Genomic DNA, 25,394 nt, shown 5'->3' with positions numbered 1-25,394 from the left:
CGGTATTGCAACGAAAAATCCAACACAATCCACTTCGAAACTGCCAGAGCATTAAACGTTGATGTACAACAGTGCCAAACATTTACATTGAAATGGGAAAAATTCAGGAAAGAAGGAAATGGTTCGACATCAATTATCGCGAAAAGTTGCCATTTGAACATTTGCATTTCGTGATCGCCAGGCAAAAAAAGAAGAGTCTTTGGCTCGGATTGTTACTGGGGGTGAAAAGATCTATTTTGATAATCCGAAACGCAGAAAATCATGGGTGTCCAGGCGAACCCATCAACATCCACTCCGAGACGCAATATTGACGTTCAAAAGTAATGCTCTGTATTGGTGGGATAGTGACTATGAGCTGTTAAATCCGCACGAGACTGTCACGGCTGATCGTTATCGACACCAAGTGTACAAGTTGAAGCAAGATTGGACCAAAAATGACCACCAAATTGCGAGTAAACGCACGGAAAATGATTCTCTTCGTACAACGCTCGACCTCACGTTGCGTTATCAGTGAAACAAACCACTATTAGAGCTGAATGGGAAGTCTTACCCACCCGCGTATTCGCCGGACATTGCTCCATGCGATTATTATTTGTTCGGTGGATGCAACACGCTTTAGAGGATACACACTTTGATAATTTGAAGAAATGCGAAAAATTCGCGACGAATGAATCAACTCAAAAGAAGAGTCATTTATCGTGGTGGAATCCATCTCTTGCAGAAAGATGGAAAAAGTTTATGGAAAACGAAGGAAAATATTTGGATTAAGGTATCATTCATTATTCATATTTAAATACATGCGTTTTGAGCAAAAAAACCCTCAAAACTAAATCCACACCCTCATATAATTACATAAGATTACACGAGGCATTTAAGGGGGAGCCTGCTTTAGAACGTTGAAAATAAGGTATAATTTTACGAATTTTTTTGGAGAAACTATACAGCGGATCATTATAAAACTTTGATGCATTTATTTACTACATGTTTAAAGATAAAAAAATTATTTTTTGATTTGAATATATCGCCTGTAGAGGTCTCCTGGAGCACCTTAGTGCACGCCGGCGTTATAAATTGTGAGCATCTCCTGCCTCCAAATTTCATCCAAACTTAAAAATTGAAATTTATGAAACATGTAATTGCGTTATTACAAACTAGCATTTTATCTACCAATAGAATTTATATATTTCATGCTTTTGTACTTTCATATTTCATGAAACAATTTTCTGCATTTTTATGAAACATGTAATTGCGTTATTACAAACTAGCATTTTATCTACCAATAGAATTTATATATTTGCTTTTGTACTTTCATATTTCATGAAACAATTTTCTGCATTTTTATGAAACATGTAATTGCGTTATTACAAACTAGCATTTTATCTACCAATAGAATTTATATATTTTATGCTTCTGTACTTTCATATTTCATGAAACAATTTTCTGCATTTTTATGAAACATGTAATTGCATTATTACAAACTAGCATTTTATCTACCAATAGAATTTATATATTTCATGCTTTTGTACCTTTCATATTTCATGAAACAATTTTCTTGCATTTTTTATTGAAACATGTAATTGCGTTATTACAAAACTAGCATTTATCTACCCAATAGAATTTATATAGTTTCATCATGCTTTTGTACTGTTCATATTTCAATGAAACCAATTTTCTGCATTTTTATGAAACATGTAATTGCGTTATTACAAACTAGCATTTTATCTACCAATAGAATTTATATATTCATGCTTTTGTACTTTCATATTTCATGAAACAATTTTTCTGCATTTTTATGAAACATGTAATTGCGTTATTACAAACTAGCATTTTATCTACCATAGAATTTATATATTTCATGCTTTTGTACTTTCATATTTCATGAAACAATTTTCTGCATTTTTATGAAACATGTAATTGCGTTATTACAAACTAGCATTTTATCTACCAATAGAATTTATATATTTCATGCTTTTGTACTTTCATATTTCATGAAACAATTTTCTGCATTTTTATGAAACATGTACTCACTTGTTGACGCTCAGATGTTTGTTCCAAAGAAAGACTCTTTCTCTTCAAACGCGGTTTACTACGATTCAATATTATTCCTTTTCCTGGATCGCTCTCTACTGATGTCGATCTAAATCATCACAACATTCTTTGAGTTCTTAATAGTTCTTTTTAGGTATCTCGAGATATATCAGATCAAATATATAAATCGTAAAACTCACCTTTTGCTCAATTTCTTCATTCGCGTTGCGTTCACTTCATCCGTTGTTTTCTTCGATTCCTTGAGTTCCTTTGCTACGTCCATTAATTTCTTAATAGTGTATTCTAATTTCTCTGTTCTTTCGCCGAGTATCGGGCTTATAACTGCAAACGCAAATATGCGGTTTATACAATGCATCTACAAGATGTTGAAATTCAATGAAGTTATATTTCCAATTTACCTTTCACGTCGCTCTTCGTCTCCAACATTGGCGAAGACTCTCTCGATTTTGGTCCCTGTAAATGAATAAGCACTTTTAAAACGTTTTCGTAGTTTTACATATTTATAATGATTATTATAACATTGTATAAGTACTGATTATACGAGTATTTATAATCTATCTCGTACCTTCAATCGTCTCGGCGGAGTTGGCGTGTATACTTCAGGTGTTCCATTCTCCCTCACGGTGTTCAGTTCGGGGAAAAGTTGTAACAGGTCTTGTACTTGCTGCATAAGAATGTTTATATTGCGCAGTTCAATTTGCTCCGACTTGGATTTGTTAAATATCACTTCTTTGAGTTCCTGCCTCTCCTTCTCATGTCGTTCCTTTTCTCGTCTCATTTTCTCGTTGCTCGTTCTTAATTTCGCATGCGCGTCCCTCAGCTCGAGTAGATCGCATTGCAGCTAGAATTGATCCATTATAATTAGCAAAGTGAAGGAATTATGACAAATTTTTCAATAATTATAATTTCAAACCATTCCACATTGGGCTAAACTCGAAAAACGCTGGCCAAAAGTAATAACTCGAAAACATGACGTTTTAGAAAAAAATGTTTCAAATAAAAGTTATAGGGTTTTAAATCAGGTATTAGATAGTAATACTAGTATGACCTTGAATAGCGTTGCCAAGGTCACGCAAAGGTCACCTTGAATTTTTTAAATGGGAACCTCCAGTTTTCATTAGATATTTTTGTAGCTTACCTCAAGAGCTTTTCAGAACACTATAACAAAGTATTTATCCGTCAAATACTTCGAAGTTATGAAGCTTGAAAATTACAGTCGCTACCGCGCCGCGTCGTACGTTTCGCGGCATTTAAAAATTTCACGGTGATCTGTACATGATCTTGACAACACTATCAAGGTCATACTGGTATTGCTATGTAATGCTTCACTTAAAAACCTACAACTTTCATTTCAAACAATTTTTACCAAAACGCCAAATTTTCGAGTTATTACGATATGAAAATTAAAATGAAACATCCTGTATATAACGCAAAGGTGTGCGTTGGTGTGCACAATTTAAACGGAAATACTTAGTTTGAATCCTACACAAGATGATAAAACAAGAATCCCAAACAGCCTTTTACAGCTATTTAAAAAAATGATATTGAACTTTACTTCTTTCTTATATTTTAAGAAACCAAAAACTTAGATTAACACAAATCGATGAACAAACATTTTTAATGGTTATAACTGTTTGGGGAAAGAGTTTCAATTCTATTTATAGAGTAAAAAGCAAAATTACTTGCATTCATAATTCGTTTTTCGGAACATTAACGCGTTGCCTCCTATTAATTGTTGATTAATGGGAAGGAAATTTTTCCTACGAAATCCATTCACATTTTTGAAAATACTGATATCCACGAATCAAAAAAGGTCGAAATGCACAGATTTGCAAGAGTTGAAAAAATTCGACTTTTGGCCAGCTTTTTTCGATTCTAGCCCACTGTGCATTCGTATGTATTATACAAGCGTTTCAGTTAATAATATATAATATCAATCACCTCCAATAATTTTTTCTTCTTTTCTTCTTTCTCTTCATCGAATACCTTCTTTTGCTGATCTTGCCTCCTTTTATTTTCAAGTCGCTCCTTACTTCGTTCTCTCTCTATCTGCAAGGATAACATTCATAAAGAACAACGGCTATTAATTTTACATGTGGTTTTGTTTAACGTCTATTAAAAAGCTATCAACATGAATACCTCGAATAGCGTTTGCCGTAAATCTCGTGCTAGCGTAGCCGTCTCCTGCAGCAACCTCTGATGCTCTTCTCTCTCCTTTTGCCAGGCTAACTCCATTCGCACTTTTAATCCGGGAATTTTCGAGCGTCCACTGGTGAGTAATCGTTCTTCCTCCAACTGCGATCATAAAGAATTTATAATGATATAAATAATTTGCGAAGTTCATTGCATTTTTATCTAGTTAATTTAGTTTATTTATTTGATAATTACCTCATTAATACGCGATTGTAATTCGGATACTTTAACGTGACTGGCAGATTTCTCGGACACTAGCTCAGCTTTTAGCCTAGAAGCTTCGAGTCTCGTCTCAGAAAGTTCATCTTCCATGCAACTAATCTGTTTCTCCAGTACTAATATGTTGGCTTTTGTTGATTCTTCATCCTAAAAAAGAATATACTTTTGCAATATCCGATGAATTTAATTATAAATAAATTCAGCATGTCATTAATATTGCTTTAATGTAGAAAAATAATTATACATGGAAGACATTGTTATTAAAAATGTTAAATATTATTATTTAGAATGTTCTATAGCATCTACTATTAAAATTGTTACCGGTAATTTTGAGACATCCTGTATAGCGGTATTGTAAATCTTCATAATAAATGATATATTCATTACTCACTTCATCCGACTTTCCAGAGGATGCATTGGACTGTCTACCTTGTCTTGTGGACTTTAGTTCACCTATCGTTTTTTGAGCACCCTCCAACATGTGCTTATAAGTGTCGCGTTCGCGTTTGTATCGCGACAATTGATTCTGTATTGCTTGGATTTCGTCATTGATCGCCGTGATTCTATGTTCATAACGCATTTTACACTGCGCCAGATCTGCTTTCTTGGCCTTTTCCGTGTTTGACAAGGCATTTTTCAATTTTCGAATTTCCGATTCCAGTGCCGTAGTGTCCGGCGTTAACACTTGATGAATCTTGGAGACCGCTTCGTAATCTTTCAATTTCGCCGACAGATCGTCATTCTACAAGTTATAAATGATAAATACAAGTTTTTAAATAAGAATGAAAATTAAAGTTATACTTATATTATAACGTATTTAGAAATTGCTAAAAAACACTGATATTTTGTATATTTTTAAAGCAATATAAACAAATTAGATATGTATTTACCACTTTTCTCATATCTTCCAGTCGTTCCAGTAAAGTAGCATTTTCTTTTTTTAATGTATTAATTTCATCATTTAATTCTATTACAATAACTTTGTTCGGTGCCTGATTGTCACGAACTTGGCTCTAAAATTGCAGATCAAAGAGATATAGCTTTTTAAATCTATAACGTAAATTAAAAATTCGAAATAATGTACTTTACATTAATATAGCAGGCGACTGCATAATAATTAACGTACCTCAAGTGCAGATTTTTCTAATCGCCATTCGTTCTCTTTCGTTTTCGTCGAGTTACGTAACTCTTCAAGTTCTGTTTGAATTTTCTTTAAATCCTTTTTATACTCGGTACATTTACTGTAATAAAATGTAAAATTATATGAGGCATATAATATTAGGAGTGTGATTTAGTTTTGAGGGTTTTGCAACAGATGGCTGTAGTGTCAGTTTGTTCCAATAGCTGTTTCCGATAACTTGTTTCTTACAGTGTTGACATTATCCATGACATTTAGTAGCATTATAGCAATAGATGCAATAACAGTCGTGTTTATATCATCGTAAAAATGCAACTTCCGAAAGAGCATTTTCGACATGCGTTGCTTTTGTTTTTTAATCAAAAGAAAACTGCCGCTGACGGTTATAGAATTCTTGTGGAAACTTATGGTGATTCTGCCCCATCAATTAAGACGTGCGAATACTGGTTTAGACGCTTTAAAAGTGGTGATACTGATGTGAAGGACAAAGAACGCTCGGGACAACCAAGAAAGCTTGAAAATGCAGATTTGCAAGCGTTATTGCACGAAAATCCAACACAATCCACTTCAGAACTTGCCAGAGCATTAAACGTTGATCGTACAACAGTTGCCAAACATTTACATGAAATGGGAAAAATTCAGAAAGAAGGGAAATGGGTTCGACATGAATTATCGGAAAGTGCCATTGCGAACCGGTTGAACATTTGCATTTCGTTGATCGCCAGGCAAAAAAAGAAGAGTCTTTTGTCTCGGATTGTTACTGGGGGTGAAAAGTGGATCTATTTTGATAATCCGAAACGCAGAAAATCATGGGTGGGTCCAGGCGAACCATCAACATCCACTCCGAGACGCAATATTGACGGTTCAAAAGTAATGCTCTGTATTTGGTGGGATAGTGTACTATGAGCTGTTAAATCCGCACGAGACTGTCACGGCTGATCGTTATCGACACCAAGTGTACAAGTTGAAGCAAGCATTGGACCAAAAATGACCACCAATTGCGAGTAAACGACGGAAAGTGATTCTTCTTCGTGACAACGCTCGACCTCACGTTGCGTTATCAGTGAAACAAACACTATTAGAGCTTGAATGGGAAGTCTTACCGCACCCCGCGTATTCGCCGGACATTGCTCCATGCGATTATTATTTGTTCCGGTGGATGCAACACGCTTTAGAGGATACACACTTTGATAATTTGGAAGAAGTGCGAAAATTCGTCGACGAATGAATCAACTCAAAAGAAGAGTCATTTTATCGTGGTGGAATCCATCTCTTGCCAGAAAGATGGGAAAAAGTTATGGAAAACGAAGGAAAATATTTGGATTAAGGTATTCATTCATTATCATATTTAAATACATGCGTTTTTGAGCAAAAAAACCCTCAAAACTAAATCACACCCCTAATATAATTACATAAGATTACACGAGGCATTTAAGGGGGGAGCCTGCTTTAGAACGTTGAAAATAAGGTATAATTTTACGAATTTTTTTGGAGAAACTATACAGCGGATCATTATAAAACTTTGATGCATTTATTACTACATGTTTAAAGATAAAAAAATTATTTTTTGATTTGAATATATCGCCTGTAGAGGTCGTCCTGGAGGCACCTTAGTGCAGCCGGCGTTGTAAATTGGTGAGCATTCTCCTGCCTCCAAATTTCATCCAAACTGAAAAATTGAAATATTTTCTTGTTATTTATGAATTCCCATCGTCGATGAACCTTTAATATTCATAAAAACATTAAGTTAAACAATTACTTTTGCATGAAAAAGTTCAACAACTTTGCCTAAAAATCGTACTTTTGTGTTCTAAGCTCCACCATTTTGGCACTTTTCAACTTTTTTCTTCTCTCTTTGGTTCATCGACGATGGGAATTCATAAATAACGAGAACATATTTCAATTTTTCAGTTTGGACGAAATTTGGAGGCAGGAGAATGCTCACCAATTTGCAATGCCGGCGACGCGGCTGCACTAAGTTTCTCCAGGACGACCTCTACAAGCGATATATTCAAATGCATTTATTAGTACATGTTTAAAGATAAAAAAATTATTTTTTGATTTGAATATATCGCCTGTAGAGGTCGTCCTGGAGGCACCTTAGTGCAGCCGGCGTTGTAAATTGGTGAGCATTCTCCTGCCTCCAAATTTCATCCAAACTGAAAAATTGAAATATTTTCTTGTTATTTATGAATTCCCATCGTCGATGAACCTTTAATATTCATAAAAACATTAAGTTAAACAATTAGTTTTGCATGAAAAAGTTCAAAAACTTTGTCTAAAAATCGTACTTTTGTGTTCTAAGCTCCACCATTTTGGCACTTTTCAACTTTTTTCTTCTCTCTTTGGTTCATCGACGATGGGAATTCATAAATAACGAGAACATATTTCAATTTTTCAGTTTAGACGAAATTTGGTGGCAGGAGAATGCTCACCAATTTGCAATGCCGGCGACGCGGCTGCACTAAGATTTCTCCAGGACGACCTCTACAAGCGATATATTCAAATGCATTTATTAGTACATGTTTAAAGATAAAAAAATTATTTTTTGATTTGAATATATCGCCTGTAGAGGTCGTCCTGGAGGCACCTTAGTGCAGCCGGCGTTGTAAATTGGTGAGCATTCTCCTGCCTCCAAATTTCATCCAAACTGAAAAATTGAAATATTTTCTTGTTATTTATGAATTCCCATCGTCGATGAACCTTTAATATTCATAAAAACATTAAGTTAAACAATTAGTTTTGCATGAAAAAGTTCAAAAACTTTGTCTAAAAATCGTACTTTTGTGTTCTAAGCTCCACCATTTTGGCACTTTTCAACTTTTTTCTTCTCTCTTTGGTTCATCGACGATGGGAATTCATAAATAACGAGAACATATTTCAATTTTTCAGTTTAGACGAAATTTGGTGGCAGGAGAATGCTCACCAATTTGCAATGCCGGCGACGCGGCTGCACTAAGATTTCTCCAGGACGACCTCTACAAGCGATATATTCAAATGCATTTATTAGTACATGTTTAAAGATAAAAAAATTATTTTTTGATTTGAATATATCGCCTGTAGAGGTCGTCCTGGAGGCACCTTAGTGCAGCCGGCGTTGTAAATTGGTGAGCATTCTCCTGCCTCCAAATTTCATCCAAACTGAAAAATTGAAATATTTTCTCGTTATTTATGAATTCCCATCGTCGATGAACCTTTAATATTCATAAAAACATTAAGTTAAACAATTACTTTTGCATGAAAAAGTTCAACAACTTTGCCTAAAAATCGTACTTTTGTGTTCTAAGCTCCACCATTTTGGCACTTTTCAACTTTTTTCTTCTCTCTTTGGTTCATCGACGATGGGAATTCATAAATAACGAGAACATATTTCAATTTTTCAGTTTAGACGAAATTTGGTGGCAGGAGAATGCTCACCAATTTGCAATGCCGGCGACGCGGCTGCACTAAGATTTCTCCAGGACGACCTCTACAAGCGATATATTCAAATGCATTTATTAGTACATGTTTAAAGATAAAAAAATTATTTTTTGATTTGAATATATCGCCTGTAGAGGTCGTCCTGGAGGCACCTTAGTGCAGCCGGCGTTGTAAATTGGTGAGCATTCTCCTGCCTCCAAATTTCATCCAAACTGAAAAATTGAAATATTTTCTCGTTATTTATGAATTCCCATCGTCGATGAACCTTTAATATTCATAAAAACATTAAGTTAAACAATTACTTTTGCATGAAAAAGTTCAACAACTTTGCCTAAAAATCGTACTTTTGTGTTCTAAGCTCCACCATTTTGGCACTTTTCAACTTTTTTCTTCTCTCTTTGGTTCATCGACGATGGGAATTCATAAATAACGAGAACATATTTCAATTTTTCAGTTTGGACGAAATTTGGAGGCAGGAGAATGCTCACCAATTTGCAATGCCGGCGACGCGGCTGCACTAAGATTTCTCCAGGACGACCTCTACAAGCGATACATTCAAATCAAAAAATAATTTTTTTATCTTTAAACATGTACTAATAAATGCATCAAAGTTTTATAATGATCCGCTGTATAGTTTCTCCAAAAACAATTCGTAAAATATACCTTATTTTCAGCGTTCTAAAGCAGGCTCCCTCCTTAATATCGTTGGCAGTGAATTCTTACTCCTCACACTGTTATTGTTGAATTGCTGTTTACCTATTCAGAGATTCTTTATCCCTTTCAATTTGTAGTTTCGAGTTCGTAAGCTCTTGCCACTTTTTGGTCAGTGCTTCTTGCTCTTGTTTCTGCTGTTTAATCTCATTCTCGAGATCTGAAAGTTGAATAAGTTACGATAAATTCGAAATTAAAAAATATAATGATGGAATCTTTAAGTTAATAAGTATTTTCTTGATAAAATTTCCTGATACTGTACTCAAGATTTTCTCATTGTACGTCTGTTTCATTTCATTTATTCGCTTCGTATTTTGTCCAGCCTTTTCTAAAGAAGTTATCTTCTTTTGGAGCGCTGCTATTTCGGTTTCTTTTGTCTCTTTCTCGCTGTTAAGCTGTGATGTTAATTTCTCGCTCTCTCGTTTAAGTTCCGTAATTTCTGTAGTCAGATCTGTGATCTTGGTTGATGTAGTTGATTTCGTGTTCTCCAACTCCTTTTTGAGACGTTTTACTTCAGCATCAAGTTTTGTTTTTGTTTGTTCAACCTGTTTCAACCGGTAAAAATAAAATGATCCGTAAGATAAACTGTAATTACAAATGTAGGGAATTATAGATAAAAAAGGTATTATAAAGTAAAGATACTTACGGACGTTATTGATTGCGACATTTTCGATTCTCTTTCGGTGTGCGATGATAAATCATCCTGCAGTTTCTTACAATTCTCTTGTTCTTGCGATAGCTTTTCTTTCAACTCATTTATTGTTACTTCCATCTTCGCGGAATCTTTTTCCGACGATTTGGCCGTTTCTACATTTCAACAAAAATTGCAATTATGTTTTAATAACTTACTGATAACTTATATGTTGAGCACATAATAAATATTGAAGATTTATTGAAAAATTCAGAAATGTTATGAGCGAAAAAACCAAGATTCAAACGTTACCGAGGTCTTTTTTCAGTTGCACAACCTCGTTATAAACTTTTAATTTTTCAGCTGATAGTGACAGAAGTTTAGATTTCAACTTTTCCTTTTCTTCTGAGAGTGATACTTTCTCTTTTTCCCACGCTTTTCTTTCAACTTCACGTAAAGTAACTGCTTCGTCCAACTTTCTCTTCACTGCAATAAAATTTAGCAATTAGAGATTCGCAGGTGTTATCATTTATAATTTCAGATTGAGAAATTGTCTACCATTTTGTAGTTCTGTGGTTTTAGTGTCGTCTAATTTTACGCTTGGTTGAACCTTTTTCTTTTCTTTCTCACTGGCCAATTCCTTCACCGTAGACTCCAATTGTTCTTTAAGCAAGTCGTATTCTTTTAAAAGCGTATCATACTTTAAATTATTATCTTTTTGTTTCACATCCGCTATGTCCACATTATGACCATTTTTAATGTTGGTGAAGATATTCATCATGTCTTCTAAAATGTTAATTATCGAATAATATGAAAGATCAATTAAGTTTTGTAAAATTAACATTGTAAAATCAAGATGCAACAAGTAGCCAAACCTATTTCTTTTTCCATTTCGTCAACCATCTTTTTGAGTTGTATTTTCGTTGTAGCATCTGTCGGTTTCTTTTGCGTTCTATTCTGGAATGCATTGCTTACTTTTTGCAGAGTCTCTTCTGTTTTCTTCATCTAAGATAAATGAAAATATTTTGCATGGAATTATTTAATTTAATTTTATACTTAAATATAACTTTATAGGAAAATAGAGCAATGATTTTATAATAGTGCTACTCGTGATGTAATAACGAATTTCTTTCTTTATGATTATTATGTACTTCAAATTTTTATACCTCTTCATGTTTCTTTTCCAGAGCAGATCGTTCATTCTCTAATTCTTCAGCTTTACGCTCTATTTTTCTCAGTTTGAACGACAATATTCGACAATTCTTGTTTGACTGCTCTAAACTTTTTCGCAAACGGGTATACTCATCTGCTTGTTCATCCCTTATGTGTGGAAATTACATTCGTATGATAAACAACACATATTGTATAGTACAGTATGTCCATTTAATATTGTCACGTTTAAAAGTATCTCTGTTCCTTATAAAGACATGAAAAGGAGATTTTACATAAAGTTTATAAAAAAATCCTTAAGTTTTATAGAATTTTAATATAAAATTTGAATCTCTCATCGTCAAACATGTAAACTCTATTTAAACTTGCTCCAATTAAAATGTTCACAAAATATAAATGTGATCCCATAAAAATAAAAAAACAGAATTAAGAATTTATTTTACGTAAACTTGATTACCAAACAAAGATATCCCGATAGTTCCGTATTTGGCGAAAAGCGAAGATGCCGTTGTGTTGGGATCACATATGTCACAAATCCGTCCAAATCCTCATCCTGCAACAATTCATACAGCTTATTTTGCAAGAGATTTTAATGATCTCGTTTTAAATGCGTTATTGTTGACACATAGAGATGTTCGAGTTTTAACTTCGAGTTATAAATGCGATATTATCGCATTGGCATTCACCATATACAAAACTCTTAGACGAGAACATCTTTCCGTAAAAAATTAATTATTTTTGTCAAAGGAACAGAGATACTAATCTTGATACACGTATAATATGCAACGTTAAAATGAGTCGTACTTCTTAATTAGTAGTGGCGATTAGTAGTTCCAAAAAACATAAATCACAAAGTTTCACCATATTAATAACTACGTTATTAAAGAGAGATTGTCTTTGTTATCAATCAGTGTTTCAAAATATAACGAAAAACATTTAGCATTTTTTCTAATAAAGTGCATCTTAAACGATATGTAGACGTAAAATAGATACAAAGTAACAATATATATATATATATATATATATATATATATATATATATTGGGTTGGCAAATAAGTTGGTTCGGTTTTTTAAGGTGGAATAAAATACAATTTTTTTGGTACACGAAATAAATTTTAATCAATTATATATTGACCATTTTTATTGATGACTTCTTGCCATCTTTCCACCAACTTCATTATGCCGCGTTCGTAAAACATCTGAGGCTTATCGGCGAAAAACCAATCCAGGTGTCTTTTGACGTTCTCTTCATCCTTGAAGATTTTTCCGTTTAAAGAGTTTTGCAACGACCGGAATAAATGATAATCGGAAGGGGCCAGGTCCGGTGAATACGCAGGATGAGGCAAAACATCCCAGCCAAGACTGAGTAATTTGTTCCGAGTTGTCAATGATGTGTGAGGTCTAGCGTTATTGTGGTGGAAGACAACACCTTTTCGATTTATCAATTCTGGACGTTTTTTGCGGAGTGCTTGGTCCAATTTTGTTAACTGCGAGCAGTATATGGTTGAATCAATTGTTTTGCTTGACGGTAACAGCTCGTAGTAAGTGACACCTTTGAAATCCCACCATACGGAGAGCATGATCTTCTTCGGATGCAATCCTGCCTTCGAGGTTGTTTGTGGTGGCTCGCTGCTGTGTCCCCATGATCTTTTCCGCGTTACATTCTCATAAACGACCCATTTTTCATCTCCTGTCACTAACCGCTTCAAAAATTGATCGTTTTCTTGACGTTTCCGCAGCAAATCACAGATGGATATGCGAGTGGCCAAGTTGGCCTCGGTTAATTCATGCGGCACCCACACATTGAGCCGAGAAACGTATTCCAGTTGGCGCAAATTGTTTTCTACGCTTTATATGAGATATATTAAGTGCTGTAGCAATCTCTCGCACCGATTGGGATGGATTTTTATCGATGATAGCTTTGACATTGCTTGAATCAATCTCGATCGGGCGACCGGAGCGAGGCGCATCATTGACGTCAAAATCTCCAGAACGGAATTTGGTGAACCACTTTTGACATACGCGTTCTGTTAAGGCATCATCTCCATAAACACGGCATATCTTTTTATGAGCCTTTGCAGCTCGTTTGCTCTTCTTGAAATAATAGAGCAAAATATGACGATAATGCACGTTATTTACTTCCATTTTTACAGCTACGCAGCACACACAATATTGATGTTAGTCAAACCAAAGTTTACAGAAAGGTTATGTGAAACATGTACTTTTAAATGCACTCTGAAGTTGCGCGATAGTATCGAGAAAAACAAGAGTGAATTGGAAAGAAGTTGCACCGAAGCAAAAACCGAACGAACTTATTTGCCAACCTAATATATATATATATATATATATATATATATATATATATATATATACAGGGTGTCCCGGGTTTTAACCGACAAACTGCGGGAGCATATTCTACTAGTGGAAATAAGAAAAAATTCTTATATCGAGTTTGCTTAGAAATGCTTCATTACAAAGTTATAAACAAATATTGAAAAGAAATATGAGATAAGTAACAACGGATTTTTTCACAAAAATAAAAATTATCTACGCAATGATTTAGTGACGCATTTCAAAATGTTGTCCTTGCGCATCGATACAAGCTAGACATCGACGTAGTACAGAATTTGTTATATATATATATACAGGGTGTCCCGGGTTTTAACCGACAAACTGCGGGAGCATATTCTACTAGTGGAAATAAGAAAAAATTCTTATATCGAGTTTGCTTAGAAATGCTTTATTACAAAGTTATAAACCAATATTGAAAAGAAATATGAGATAAGTAACAACGGGACATAGTGTGGAATTTGGAAGGTCGAAGATGTTTATGTTACGTGTATTCACGTGTATTCATGTTCACTATGTTGAAACGATTCAGTATGATTGTTACTTTCACAACAGTAGCTGTTAGATTTCAATCGTCGTGTCAACTAGCAATTACTATCAGAATGCCAAAAGTGTTTTCAAACGAGGAATACACCGATATTCATTTCGTGTACGGATTCTGTGACGGAAATGCACGAGCTGCCGTACGAGAGCATCAACGTAGATTTCCTAACAGGAGAGCACCAGATAGATTTAAAACAACGAATTACTAATTCAGTTACTGAGATGCAACCAAATTTTCAGGAATGTCGTACTGTAACAAATTCTGTACTACGTCGATGTCTAGCTTGTATCGATGCGCAAGGACATTTTGAAATGCGTCACTAAATCATTGCGTAGATAATTTATATTTTTGTGAAAAAATTCGTTGTTACTTATCTCATGTTTCTTTTCAATATTGGTTTATAACTTTGTAATGAAGCATTTCTAAGCAAACTCGATATAAGAATTTTTTCTTATTTCCACTAGTAGAATATGCTCCCGCAGTTTGTCGGTTAAAACCCGGGACACCCTGTATATAGTGTTAATTAGTACTTTTATTAAATATTGTTTTATTAATTTTATTAAATATAAAACAAAATACACATTGTAAATATCTGAAAACCATAACAAGTACATTGATTTTCCATGCATTTCAACACCTTCAAATACCTAAAGTTATCCTGCAACTCATAGATCTCTTCTTCTAACTGTCTAATTTCCTTCTTCATATCCTCGTTTTCGTCCATTAAACTTTCGCAAAGGTTTTCCGCGGCCTTCAGTTTCGAACGTACTTCATCCTGCGCTTTGTCCCTCTCACCTCGATATGGTTTGGCGACTGCCTCCTTCTCCAAACTTTTTATCTTCGCCGACAATATGTTCTTTTCTTGTACAAGTGCTAAAATGCGATATTATACAATATTTTATTTAGAAAAATTTCTTTAAAAGAATATGATATGATACTTGTACAATGTCTAATTACGATATGTGTATAAAATACGCTATGTAAAAAAGTCCTGTAAAAAATTTCTATACTTTTTATAAGCTCGAAACGCGAATACCTTCATTTCTCTTTTGCAATTTCGCCATTTCGCCCGTTGATGTCTTGTTCGTCATCGTCTCCATAGTCGCTAATCGACGCAATAATATCTCGCTTTTCTCTTTCTCCGCTTTTTCGCATCTGGCTTTCATATCGTTTAATTGAGACTTCAATTTTTCTACCTCATTCTGCGAGGAGTGAATGCCACCATTAGTGAATCAAAATTACGTTATTTGTTTAACAGAGTTTAAATCCTCTTGGTCTCACAATTCATAAACATATAAACGCATTGTGTAAACTATGATTATAAAAATAATGTTGCTTTTTATATAATATTTTATATAATTATAGCTCAACGTAGTTGTGAGCGTATTACTGTGTATATGCCATACAAATTTCTTTTCTACTTATTTAATTAATTATAATTTATTGATTTAATTATAGACCTGAGAGGGCTAAATGTATTGCATATATAGATATCAGGTTGGTCAAAAAGTCTTTTCGTATTTTGAGGCGCTCTACTTTGCGCGCCTGCATTCAAAGCAAACCATGAGAGGGAGGGGAAAGGGTGATTGTTTTAAATTCACCTAACCTCGCTGTACAAACTGTTGCAGACGTACAGCGCCTGTGAGCTATTGTGAGGTTATAAAAAAATCGCAAAATGGAGCTTTCAAAACAGCAAATTAGGCCAATTTTGTTGTATGAGTTTAAAAGGGGCACGAATGCGTCTCAAACCCATCGAAATTTATGTGAAGTTTTTGGACAAGATGCGATTACCGTTAGGTCATGCCAATTTTGGTTTGAAGAATTTCGAAATGGTGATTTTAACCTGGAGGATGAGCCCAGGTCCGGAAGGCCTTCGGTCATCGACAAAGCGCGTTTGCAAAGCAGAGTCAAAGAAACCCCGGATATTACCACTCGCGAGCTCGAGGCAGAATTCGGAGTATCTCACGGAACCATCATCAACAGCCTCCACCAACTTGGCTTTGCGTCAAAATTGAACAAGTGGGTACCGCGTGCATTGAGCGAGAGGAATAAGCTTGATCGCATCTCCAAGTGCGTTACACTACTCAACGGACGTCGCAACGAATTTTTTCTTGGTCGATTAATTACGTGCAACGAAAAATGGATCTTTTATGATAATGTGGTACGAAAACGAAGTTGGTGCGAGTCCGGAAGTTCAGCTCAGAGGACTCCAGAGCGGAATATCCACGGGCAGAAGATCATGTTAAGGGGGGAGCCTGCTTTAGAACGTTGAAAATAAGGTATAATTTTACGAATTTTTTTTGGAGAAACTATACAGCGGATCATTATAAAACTTTGATGCATTTATTAGTACATGTTTAAAGATAAAAAAAATTATTTTTTGATTTGAATATATCGCCTGTAGAGGTCGTCCTGGAGGCATCTTAGTGCAGCCGGCGTTGTAAATTGGTGAACATTCTCCTGCCTCCAAATTTCATCCAAACTGAAAAATTGAAATATTTTTTCGTTATTAATGAATTCCCTTCGTCGATGAACCTTTAATATTCATAAAAACATTAAGTTAAACAATTATTTTTGCATGAAAAAGTTCAAAAACTTTGCCTAAAAATCGTACTTTTGTGTTCTAAGCTCCACCATTTTAGCACTTTTCAACTTTTTTCTTCTCTCTTTGGTTCATCGACGATGGGAACTCATAAATAACGAGAACATATTTCAATTTTTCAGTTTGGATGAAATTTGGAGGAAGGAGAATGCTCACCAATTTGCAATGCCGGCGACGCGGCTGCACTAAGATTTCTCCAGGACGACCTCTACAAGCGATATATTCAAATAAAAAATAATTTTTTTTATCTTCAAACATGTACTAATAAATGCATAAAACTTTGATGCATTTATTAGTACATGTTTAAAGATAAAAAAAATTATTTTTTGATTTGAATATATCGCCCGTAGAGGTCGTCCTGGAGGCATCTTAGTGCAGCTGGCATTGTAAATTGGTGAGCATTCTCCTGCCTCCAAATTTCATCCAAACTGAAAAATTGAAATATTTTTTCGTTATTAATGAATTCCCATCGTCGATGAACCTTTAATATTCATAAAAACATTAAGTTAAACAATTATTTTTGCATGAAAAAGTTCAAAAACTGTCTAAAAATCGTACTTTTGTGTTCTAAGCTCCACCATTTTGGCACTTTTCAACTTTTTTCTTCTCTCTTTGGTTCATCGACGATAGGAACTCATAAATAACGAGAACATATTTCAATTTTTCAGTTTAGACGAAATTTGGAGGCAGGAGAATGCTCACCAATTTACAATGCCAGCTGCACTAAGATGCCTCCAGGACGACCTCTACGGGCGATATATTCAAATAAAAAAATAATTTTTTTTATCTTTAAACATGTACTAATAAATGCATAAAACTTTGATGCATTTATTAGTACATGTTTAAAGATCAAAAAAATTATTTTTTTATTTGAATATATCGCCCGTAGAGGTCGTCCTGGAGGCATCTTAGTGCAGCCGGCGTTGTAAATTGGTGAACATTCTCCTGCCTCCAAATTTCATCCAAACTGAAAAATTGAAATATTTTTTCGTTATTAATGAATTCCCATCGTCGATGAACCTTTAATATTCATAAAAACATTAAGTTAAACAATTATTTTTGCATGAAAAAGTTCAAAAACTTTGCCTAAAAATCGTATTTTTGTGTTCTAAGCTCCACCATTTTAGCACTTTTCAACTTTTTTCTTCTCTCTTTGGTTCATCGACGATGGGAATTCATAAATAACGAGAACATATTTCAATTTTTCAGTTTGGATGAAATTTGGAGGCAGGAGAATGCTCACCAATTTGCAATGCCGGCGACGCGGCTGCACTAAGATTTCTCCAGGACGACCTCTACAAGCGATACATTCAAATCAAAAAATAATTTTGTTTATCTTTAAACATGTACTAATGAATGCATCAAAGTTTTATAATGATCCGCTGTATAGTTTCTCCAAAAACAATTCGTAAAATATACCTTATTTTCAGCGTTCTAAAGCAGGCTCCCCCCTTAAGTGTGTGGTGGGATGCGCGCGAATTGTCTACTATGAGCTCCTACCAAGAAATCAAACTATCAATACGGACCTCTACTGTCAGCAATTGGAAAGAGTTCGGACAAAACTCAAGGAACTCCGACCCCAACTTGTCAATCGTAAAGGTATCCTCTTCCACCAGGACAACGCTCGTCCTCATGTGAGTGCCCTCACGTTGAGAAAAATCGGAGAGCTTAATTGGGAACTTCTCGAGCACCCACCATACTCTCCTGACCTCGCGCCATCCGACTATCATCTTTTTAGATCCCTGCAAAATTTTCTTAACGGGAAAAAATCGCTTCGGCAGACAAAGTCCAAAGAGAGTTGGATCTTTTCTTTAATTCCAAAACTAGTGCCTTTTTCAAGGACGGAGTTTTCAAGCTTGTAGATCGATGGGAGGAGGTCATTAGACGAGGCGGAGACTATATTGATGATTACGATAAAAGTGCGTTTTGTGAAAAACAAGTGCTTCCTTTTTACATAAAATACGAAAAGACTTTTTGACCAACCTAATACATATAAAATAAATAGTTACCGAAGAAAAGTTTTTAAAAAAGAACTTCAAGTGACATACAGACATAGCGTATGCCATTTGGAAGCGTGCGATAGTTAATATCTGATTAAGTTAATTAAACATTTAAACGAGCTAATGCATTAATGGAAGTTTCGATATGATATCGCGAACGCTTCGTAATTCATGACACAGTATTATGAGACTGGCTTATGTACAAGTGCATACAATGATACGACGAACGATATACAATTATTATTAATCAAGAGTACAATTATTATCAATCAAAATTTCGTGTATGTCGAAGTAATGAAAGCGACGATCGTCTCACCTCGGTTTCTTCGCCCTTTACCGTAAAACTGTCCAGCCCATCCTGAATCACCTGTTTTGCCGGTGCTGGCCGCGATTTCCTTACCTAAAGTAGTGTGACAAATGAGAGTGCAAGACAAAATTTCACATTTGCTCGCTGTTATCACTGAACACGGCTATGCTACCGTCTGCTGCTACAAAACTAACAATAAATACAGAGATGCTTGCTTGTGTATGGACAAAACAAGCGTGTGTATGTCTGTACGTGTACGTGTATGGGTTTATTACGACACCAAAGAAAGCGTACCATGCACGGGTCGGTTAGATAACGAAGGAATACCTGAATTATAAATTCCACATCGTTTTCCGAAGCGCCTCCGTTGGTGTTGCTTATTACATTCTTTATTTGAAGTTTTGCCGGTTTTCTAACATCTGCATTAGAACGTAAATTTGTGTAATTATATAATGTTAAAACTTTTAAATTTATACACATAATTTTGATATCAATACATTAAGGTAGTGTCAATATTTCATCTTAATATTAAGATTACTAGAAACATTCTCTTCATTTTCACTCTTTTATTACTTTCTAATTTAGGAGCATCTTCTGGATGCTTATCTATGGCAGAAAGGTCCATCAGAGATGTCCATCCAGTCGTCGCCACCGGCTCTGCACGATTATTCTTGATTTCATCCTTCGCCAAGTTTGTAGCCGAGGACCACGTCCTCTTATTTTCGGAACCACTTCAAAATTTATATTTGTGATAAATTTTTAATATAATATTCTATAATAAAATTAAGTAAAAAGTTTCGAATGTGCGTTTATGAGACGACAAGTTAAAACAATTATCGAGCATAACAGCAGTATTACAATTTATATTCAAAAATGCAATAAAGAAATTTTGCAAACAGTAATACATGAACTCAAACATATTTACGTTTTAATCTATAAAAATAACTTTATTGTTGTTTTTGTACGTGTTTATATGTGAAATTGTATATACATGCGTGTGTGCGTGCGTTATCAATCTGGTAAACAACGATTTTGATCCGATCCGATAAATGGATTATTATTACATCTCTGCACGTGCACAGAAATGCGTCAATTTAGTTGTTAAAAATTAGATATTATAAAATTCAAATTTCTGAGATTTCAATACGCTGATAACAAATGCATGTTACGTAACAATAGATACTTTTTCCAATCTGTGACTAGGAGAACTTACCGCGTCGAAGAATCCGACGTAAGACTAGGAGATGAAGATGTAATATCTCCGAGGCTATTTCTTCTCCCGCCATGCTCTTTGTAATCTCTTAAAATCGCAATCGCGTTAATTCAAGGCGTATGTTTTATTACCTCAACTTCGGCTTTTATAAAAAATTACCTGAAACAACGTTTACAGCGCGTCGGCCATCGAACTTGTGGGTGAAAACCCAAAGGACAAAGCGGATCGCCTTTCTTGGAAGAATACATTGAGTGCATCCTGTGCATTATAAATCTTTTTCAGTCGTACGTATACTGCTAATGCCAGAAATCGAGCAATTATATATAACACTTTTAACTCAGTAATAGCGTTATTTATTTCTAATCACAAAAGTAAATAAAAAGATGTTTGAAATATTATCGACATATTTAATATTTTACAGAATCATGCTTGTTTTTCTTGTTTATCTAGCCATCAATGTGTTTTTATCGCGTTTGTTCGTGTTATCATTTAAGATGACTTTGCGTCAAGCAGTTTTTATCGAAGAAGCAAGTAAAGCAAAAACATATAATGTTGCAAGAAAGAGTTACGAGTGTGTGTCGTAACTCGTTACGCGTCATCTTAATCATTAGAATCTATTCTATTAATATTAATAGAATGTTTGCATTTCCCATTACCATTCCAACAAGAAATGAAGTCGAGAAATAACTCGATACTCGATAATCTACTTTTCGCTATAAATATGAAAAAATGCACGTGATCCAAAAATTGTGTTCACAGCATTCAATTTGAAAGTTGTTCAGCTATCTAAGTCACTAAAATAAAATTAGTTTCTTAAAATTTTTTAGTTCGTACAAATTACAATGTCTAAGAAAGGGGAATCTACAAAAACATTAGCAATATTATTCGTGGCGTGCGTACTCGCCAGCGAGGAATTCGTTCAAGAATTTGCTTACGGTACCGGAATGCCCGTAAGAGGGGCTGCATTGTTATCTTTCTATATTTTTGACAATTCGCATACGCGCGCATATACACGTGTAAGATCTGGAAAGATAGTCGAGACTGACAGTCGTATAGAGGATCAGAATGAAAACAAGTTGATCACAACAGTAGGAGTATTGGCCGTACAGCCTAAGACCTAGGCATGTGAACCAGGGATCCCGGAGAGTTCGAGTTCAAATCTAAGGCAGTCTCCTAGCTATTTTTCGCCTCTTACAATTCAGAAGTGGGATAAAATCCGCTATCCCTCGAAGACAGTTGAGATTCATCCGCTACCCCTCGGAGAGGAGGGAGTTGAGAAGCAGCTGACCGGTAGTGAAGCCTGAACATGGAGGTCGGGACGGACTCAGAGGAGTGAACCAACATGGAGATTGGGAAGGACTCAGAGGAGTGAACCAACATGGAGATTGGGAAGGACTCAGAGGAGTGAACCAACATGGGGGTTGGGAGGGACTCAGAAGAGTGAACCAAAAATGGATGTTGGGAGGGACTCAGAAGAGTGAACCAAAAATGGATGTTGGGAGGGATTCAAGTGGAGTGAACCGACGATTTGGAGACATTCGGGGACGAATGTAATGTCAGGCTGGCCGAGCTGTAAGATCTGGAAAGATAGTCGAGACTGACAGGTCGTATAGAGGATCAGAATGAAAACAAGTTGATCACAACAGTAGGAGTATTGGCCGTACAGCCTAAGACCTAGGCATGTGAACCAGGGATCCCGGAGAGTTCGAGTTCAAATCTAAGGCAGTCTCCTAGCTATTTTTCGCCTCTGACAATTCAGAAGTGGGATAAAATCCGCTATCCCTCGAAGACAGTTGAGATTCATCCGCTACCCCTCGGAGAGGAGGGAGTTGAGAAGCAGCTGACCGGTAGTGAAGCCTGAACATGGAGGTCGGGACGGACTCAGAGGAGTGAACCAACATGGAGATTGGGAAGGACTCAGAGGAGTGAACCAACATGGAGATTGGGAAGGACTCAGAGGAGTGAACCAACATGGAGGTTGGGAGGGACTCAGAAGAGTGAACCAAAAATGGATGTTGGGAGGGACTCAGAAGAGTGAACCAAAAATGGATGTTGGGAGGGATTCAAATGGAGTGAACCAAAAATGGATGTTGGGAGGGACTCAAGTGGAGTGAACCGACGATTTGGAGACATTCGGGGACGAATGTAATGTCAGGCTGACCGAGCTGTAAGATCTGGAAAGATAGTCGAGACTGACAGGTCGTATAGAGGATCAGAATGAAAACAAGTTGATCACAACAGTAGGAGTATTGGCCGTACAGCCTAAGACCTAGGCGTGTGAACCAGGGATCCCGGAGAGTTCGAGTTCAAATCTAAGGCAGTCTCCTAGCTATTTTTCGCCTCTTACAATTCAGAAGTGGGATAAAATCCGCTACTCCTCGAAGACAGTTGCGATTCATCCGCTACCCCTCGGAGAGGAGGGAGTTGAGAAGCAGCTGACCGGTAGTGAAGCCTGAACATGGAGGTCGGGACGGACTCAGAGGAGTGAACCAACATGGAGATTGGGAAGGACTCAGAGGAGTGAACCAACATGGAGATTGGGAAGGACTCAGAGGAGTGAACCAACATGGAGGTTGGGAGGGACTCAGAAGAGTGAACCAAAAATGGATGTTGGGAGGGACTCAGAAGAGTGAACCAAAAATGGATGTTGGGAGGGATTCAAATGGAGTGAACCAAAAATGGATGTTGGGAGGGACTCAAGTGGAGTGAACCGACGATTTGGAGACATTCGGGGACGAATGTAATGTCAGGCTGACCGAGCTGTAAGATCTGGAAAGATAGTCGAGACTGACAGGTCGTATAGAGGATCAGAATGAGAACAAGTTGATCACAACAGTAGGAGTATTGGCCGTACAGCCTAAGACCTAGGCATGTGAACCAGGGATCCCGGAGAGTTCGAGTTCAAATCTAAGGCAGTCTCCTAGTTATTTTTCGCCTCTTACAATTCAGAAGTGGGATAAAATCCGCTACTCCTCGAAGACAGTTGCGATTCATCCGCTACCCCTCGGAGAGGAGGGAGTTGAGAAGCAGCTGGCCGGTAGTGAAGCCTGAACATGGAGGTCGGGACGGACTCAGAGGAGTGAACCAACATGGAGATTGGGAAGGACTCAGAGGAGTGAACCAACATGGGGGTTGGGAGGGACTCAGAAGAGTGAACCAAAAATGGATGTTGGGAGGGACTCAGAAGAGTGAACCAAAAATGGAGGTTGGGAGGGACTCAAGTGGAGTGAACCGACGATTTGGAGACATTCGGGGACGAATGTAATGTCAGGCTGGCCGAGCTGTAAGATCTGGAAAGATAGTCGAGACTGACAGGTCGTATAGAGGATCAGAATGAAAACAAGTTGATCACAACAGTAGGAGTATTGGCCGTACAGCCTAAGACCTAGGCATGTGAACCAGGGATCCCGGAGAGTTCGAGTTCAAATCTAAGGCAGTCTCCTAGCTATTTTTCGCCTCTTACAATTCAGAAGTGGGATAAAATCCGCTATCCCTCGAAGACAGTTGAGATTCATCCGCTACCCCTCGGAGAGGAGGGAGTTGAGAAGCAGCTGACCGGTAGTGAAGCCTGAACATGGAGGTCGGGACGGACTCAGAGGAGTGAACCAACATGGAGATTGGGAAGGACTCAGAGGAGTGAACCAACATGGAGATTGGGAAGGACTCAGAGGAGTGAACCAACATGGGGGTTGGGAGGGACTCAGAAGAGTGAACCAAAAATGGATGTTGGGAGGGACCCAGAAGAGTAAACCAAAAATGGATGTTGGGAGGGATTCAAGTGGAGTGAACCGACGATTTGGAGACATTCGGGGACGAATGTAATGTCAGGCTGGCCGAGCTGTAAGATCTGGAAAGATAGTCGAGACTGACAGGTCGTATAGAGGATCAGAATGAAAACAAGTTGATCACAACAGTAGGAGTAGTGGCCGTACAGCCTAAGACCTAGGCGTGTGAACCAGGGATCCCGGAGAGTTCGAGTTCAAATCTAAGGCAGTCTCCTAGTTATTTTTCGCCTCTTACACACGTAAGAAGCGTGGCACTTGCAGAATCGCGCGCACCGGCGGTTTATTTATAAAATTTCAATGCCAACGCGCTGCGCCTATTCCACTTTTCAGTGTTTTACCTACGTAAAACCGGGACATGTCGGGGAGAGAACGAAGGGGATGCATTTAAATCGCGTCCCCCTCGCTCGCGGTCAGAAACGGGGTCCACCGGATTCGCGATCGAATTCTTATGCAATCAGAATCAGCATGTTCCTACTCACACAATCGGCACCGATAGTCAACCCGAACGTAGCGGGCTAACGTGAATTAAATTTATCCTAGACTGACGCCGACAATCAGTCAGAAGCGGACGGCCGTCGTCGGGCTCTCCACCATCCCGGATGAACACGGTAATCGCGCCGTAATCACGTAATCGGACGACACTCGCATCGTAAGACAGAGAGAGAGAATAGTCGCACTTTCCTTCTTGCTTTCAGTTTTCAGGTCTACCCGCGGACCTCGCGCATTTTTTTTAATTCTCCACGCGCGTTCGATTCTCTACGTCGCGCGCGACGTCACTAATAGCACTGACACAGCTCTGCTATTACGGGGTTTCGCAGTTTCCCGTAGCCGAACTAACTGCGCGCGAGTATACGGGCGATTGGACCCACGCCAAGGTGTATATTTGTCTCTAGCTATAAATATAGGGAAGCGCGAAATACACCCTCGAGACCGCGCGCGTGTGCGTTCCCACACGGACCGAGATTTCCTCTATTCGTTTTCTGCCTTAATTGCGCGAGCGGAGGCAACGCGGTGACCTGGAGGGTTGAACTGGGTAACCGGGGGTGAACTCGAAATCTGAGC

The 25,394-nt window shown here is 37.0% G+C and overlaps 1 protein-coding gene and 1 long non-coding RNA gene across 5 annotated transcripts; one reads left to right on the top strand and one right to left on the bottom strand.

Moving 5' to 3' along the window:
• Nucleotides 1-1,826: 1,826 nt before the first annotated feature.
• LOC105274766 (golgin IMH1) lies at nucleotides 1,827-25,382 on the bottom strand. Of its 4 annotated transcripts, none has more exons than XM_026974845.1 (25): nucleotides 24,812-25,382; nucleotides 20,707-20,805; nucleotides 20,548-20,634; nucleotides 19,908-20,065; nucleotides 19,662-19,753; nucleotides 19,344-19,427; nucleotides 15,462-15,627; nucleotides 15,073-15,298; nucleotides 11,528-11,681; nucleotides 11,237-11,366; nucleotides 10,920-11,147; nucleotides 10,674-10,847; nucleotides 10,377-10,537; nucleotides 9,993-10,275; nucleotides 9,776-9,890; nucleotides 5,588-5,702; nucleotides 5,352-5,474; nucleotides 4,853-5,203; nucleotides 4,438-4,608; nucleotides 4,189-4,344; nucleotides 3,991-4,098; nucleotides 2,615-2,890; nucleotides 2,448-2,502; nucleotides 2,229-2,370; nucleotides 1,827-2,137 (listed from the first exon to the last, which is right to left on the bottom strand). In XM_026974845.1, exons 2-25 carry the CDS (start codon nucleotides 20,802-20,804, stop codon nucleotides 1,987-1,989), a joined length of 3,804 nt encoding a protein of 1,267 aa, XP_026830646.1. In that variant the 5' UTR covers nucleotide 20,805; nucleotides 24,812-25,382; the 3' UTR covers nucleotides 1,827-1,986. The 4 variants fall into 4 exon arrangements, with proteins under 4 accessions (XP_026830646.1, XP_026830647.1, XP_026830645.1 ...); XM_026974846.1 differs by having other exon boundaries at nucleotides 24,879-25,382; XM_026974844.1 differs by lacking the exon at nucleotides 24,812-25,382 and having other exon boundaries at nucleotides 20,707-21,614.
• Nucleotides 4,274-20,253, top strand: LOC113563362. The gene is made up of 2 exons (XR_003407420.1): nucleotides 4,274-4,321; nucleotides 19,920-20,253. It is a non-coding gene; the product is annotated as an uncharacterized LOC113563362 (long non-coding RNA).
• Nucleotides 25,383-25,394: the final 12 nt, after the last annotated feature.

The sequence above is a fragment of the Ooceraea biroi genome, chromosome 14 (assembly GCF_003672135.1).
Source record: "Ooceraea biroi isolate clonal line C1 chromosome 14, Obir_v5.4, whole genome shotgun sequence".
Classification (NCBI taxonomy): Eukaryota; Metazoa; Arthropoda; class Insecta; order Hymenoptera; family Formicidae; genus Ooceraea; species Ooceraea biroi.
The sequence above is the reverse complement of the archived record's forward strand: the minus strand, read 5'-3'. Positions and strand labels throughout refer to the sequence as shown.

Excerpts from the sequence above, each read along its gene's own strand:
- LOC105274766 (XM_026974844.1), bottom strand. The coding sequence starts at position 20,813 with ATGCACAGGATGCACTCAATGTATTCTTCCAAGAAAGGCGATCCGCTT. Across the intron at positions 11,367-11,527 it reads TGGAAAAGAAACATGAAGAG|ATGAAGAAAACAGAAGAGAC; the intron begins GTATAAAAATTT and ends CATTTATCTTAG. Across the intron at positions 4,345-4,437 it reads TACAATCGCGTATTAATGAG|TTGGAGGAAGAACGATTACT; the intron begins GTAATTATCAAA and ends TTATGATCGCAG.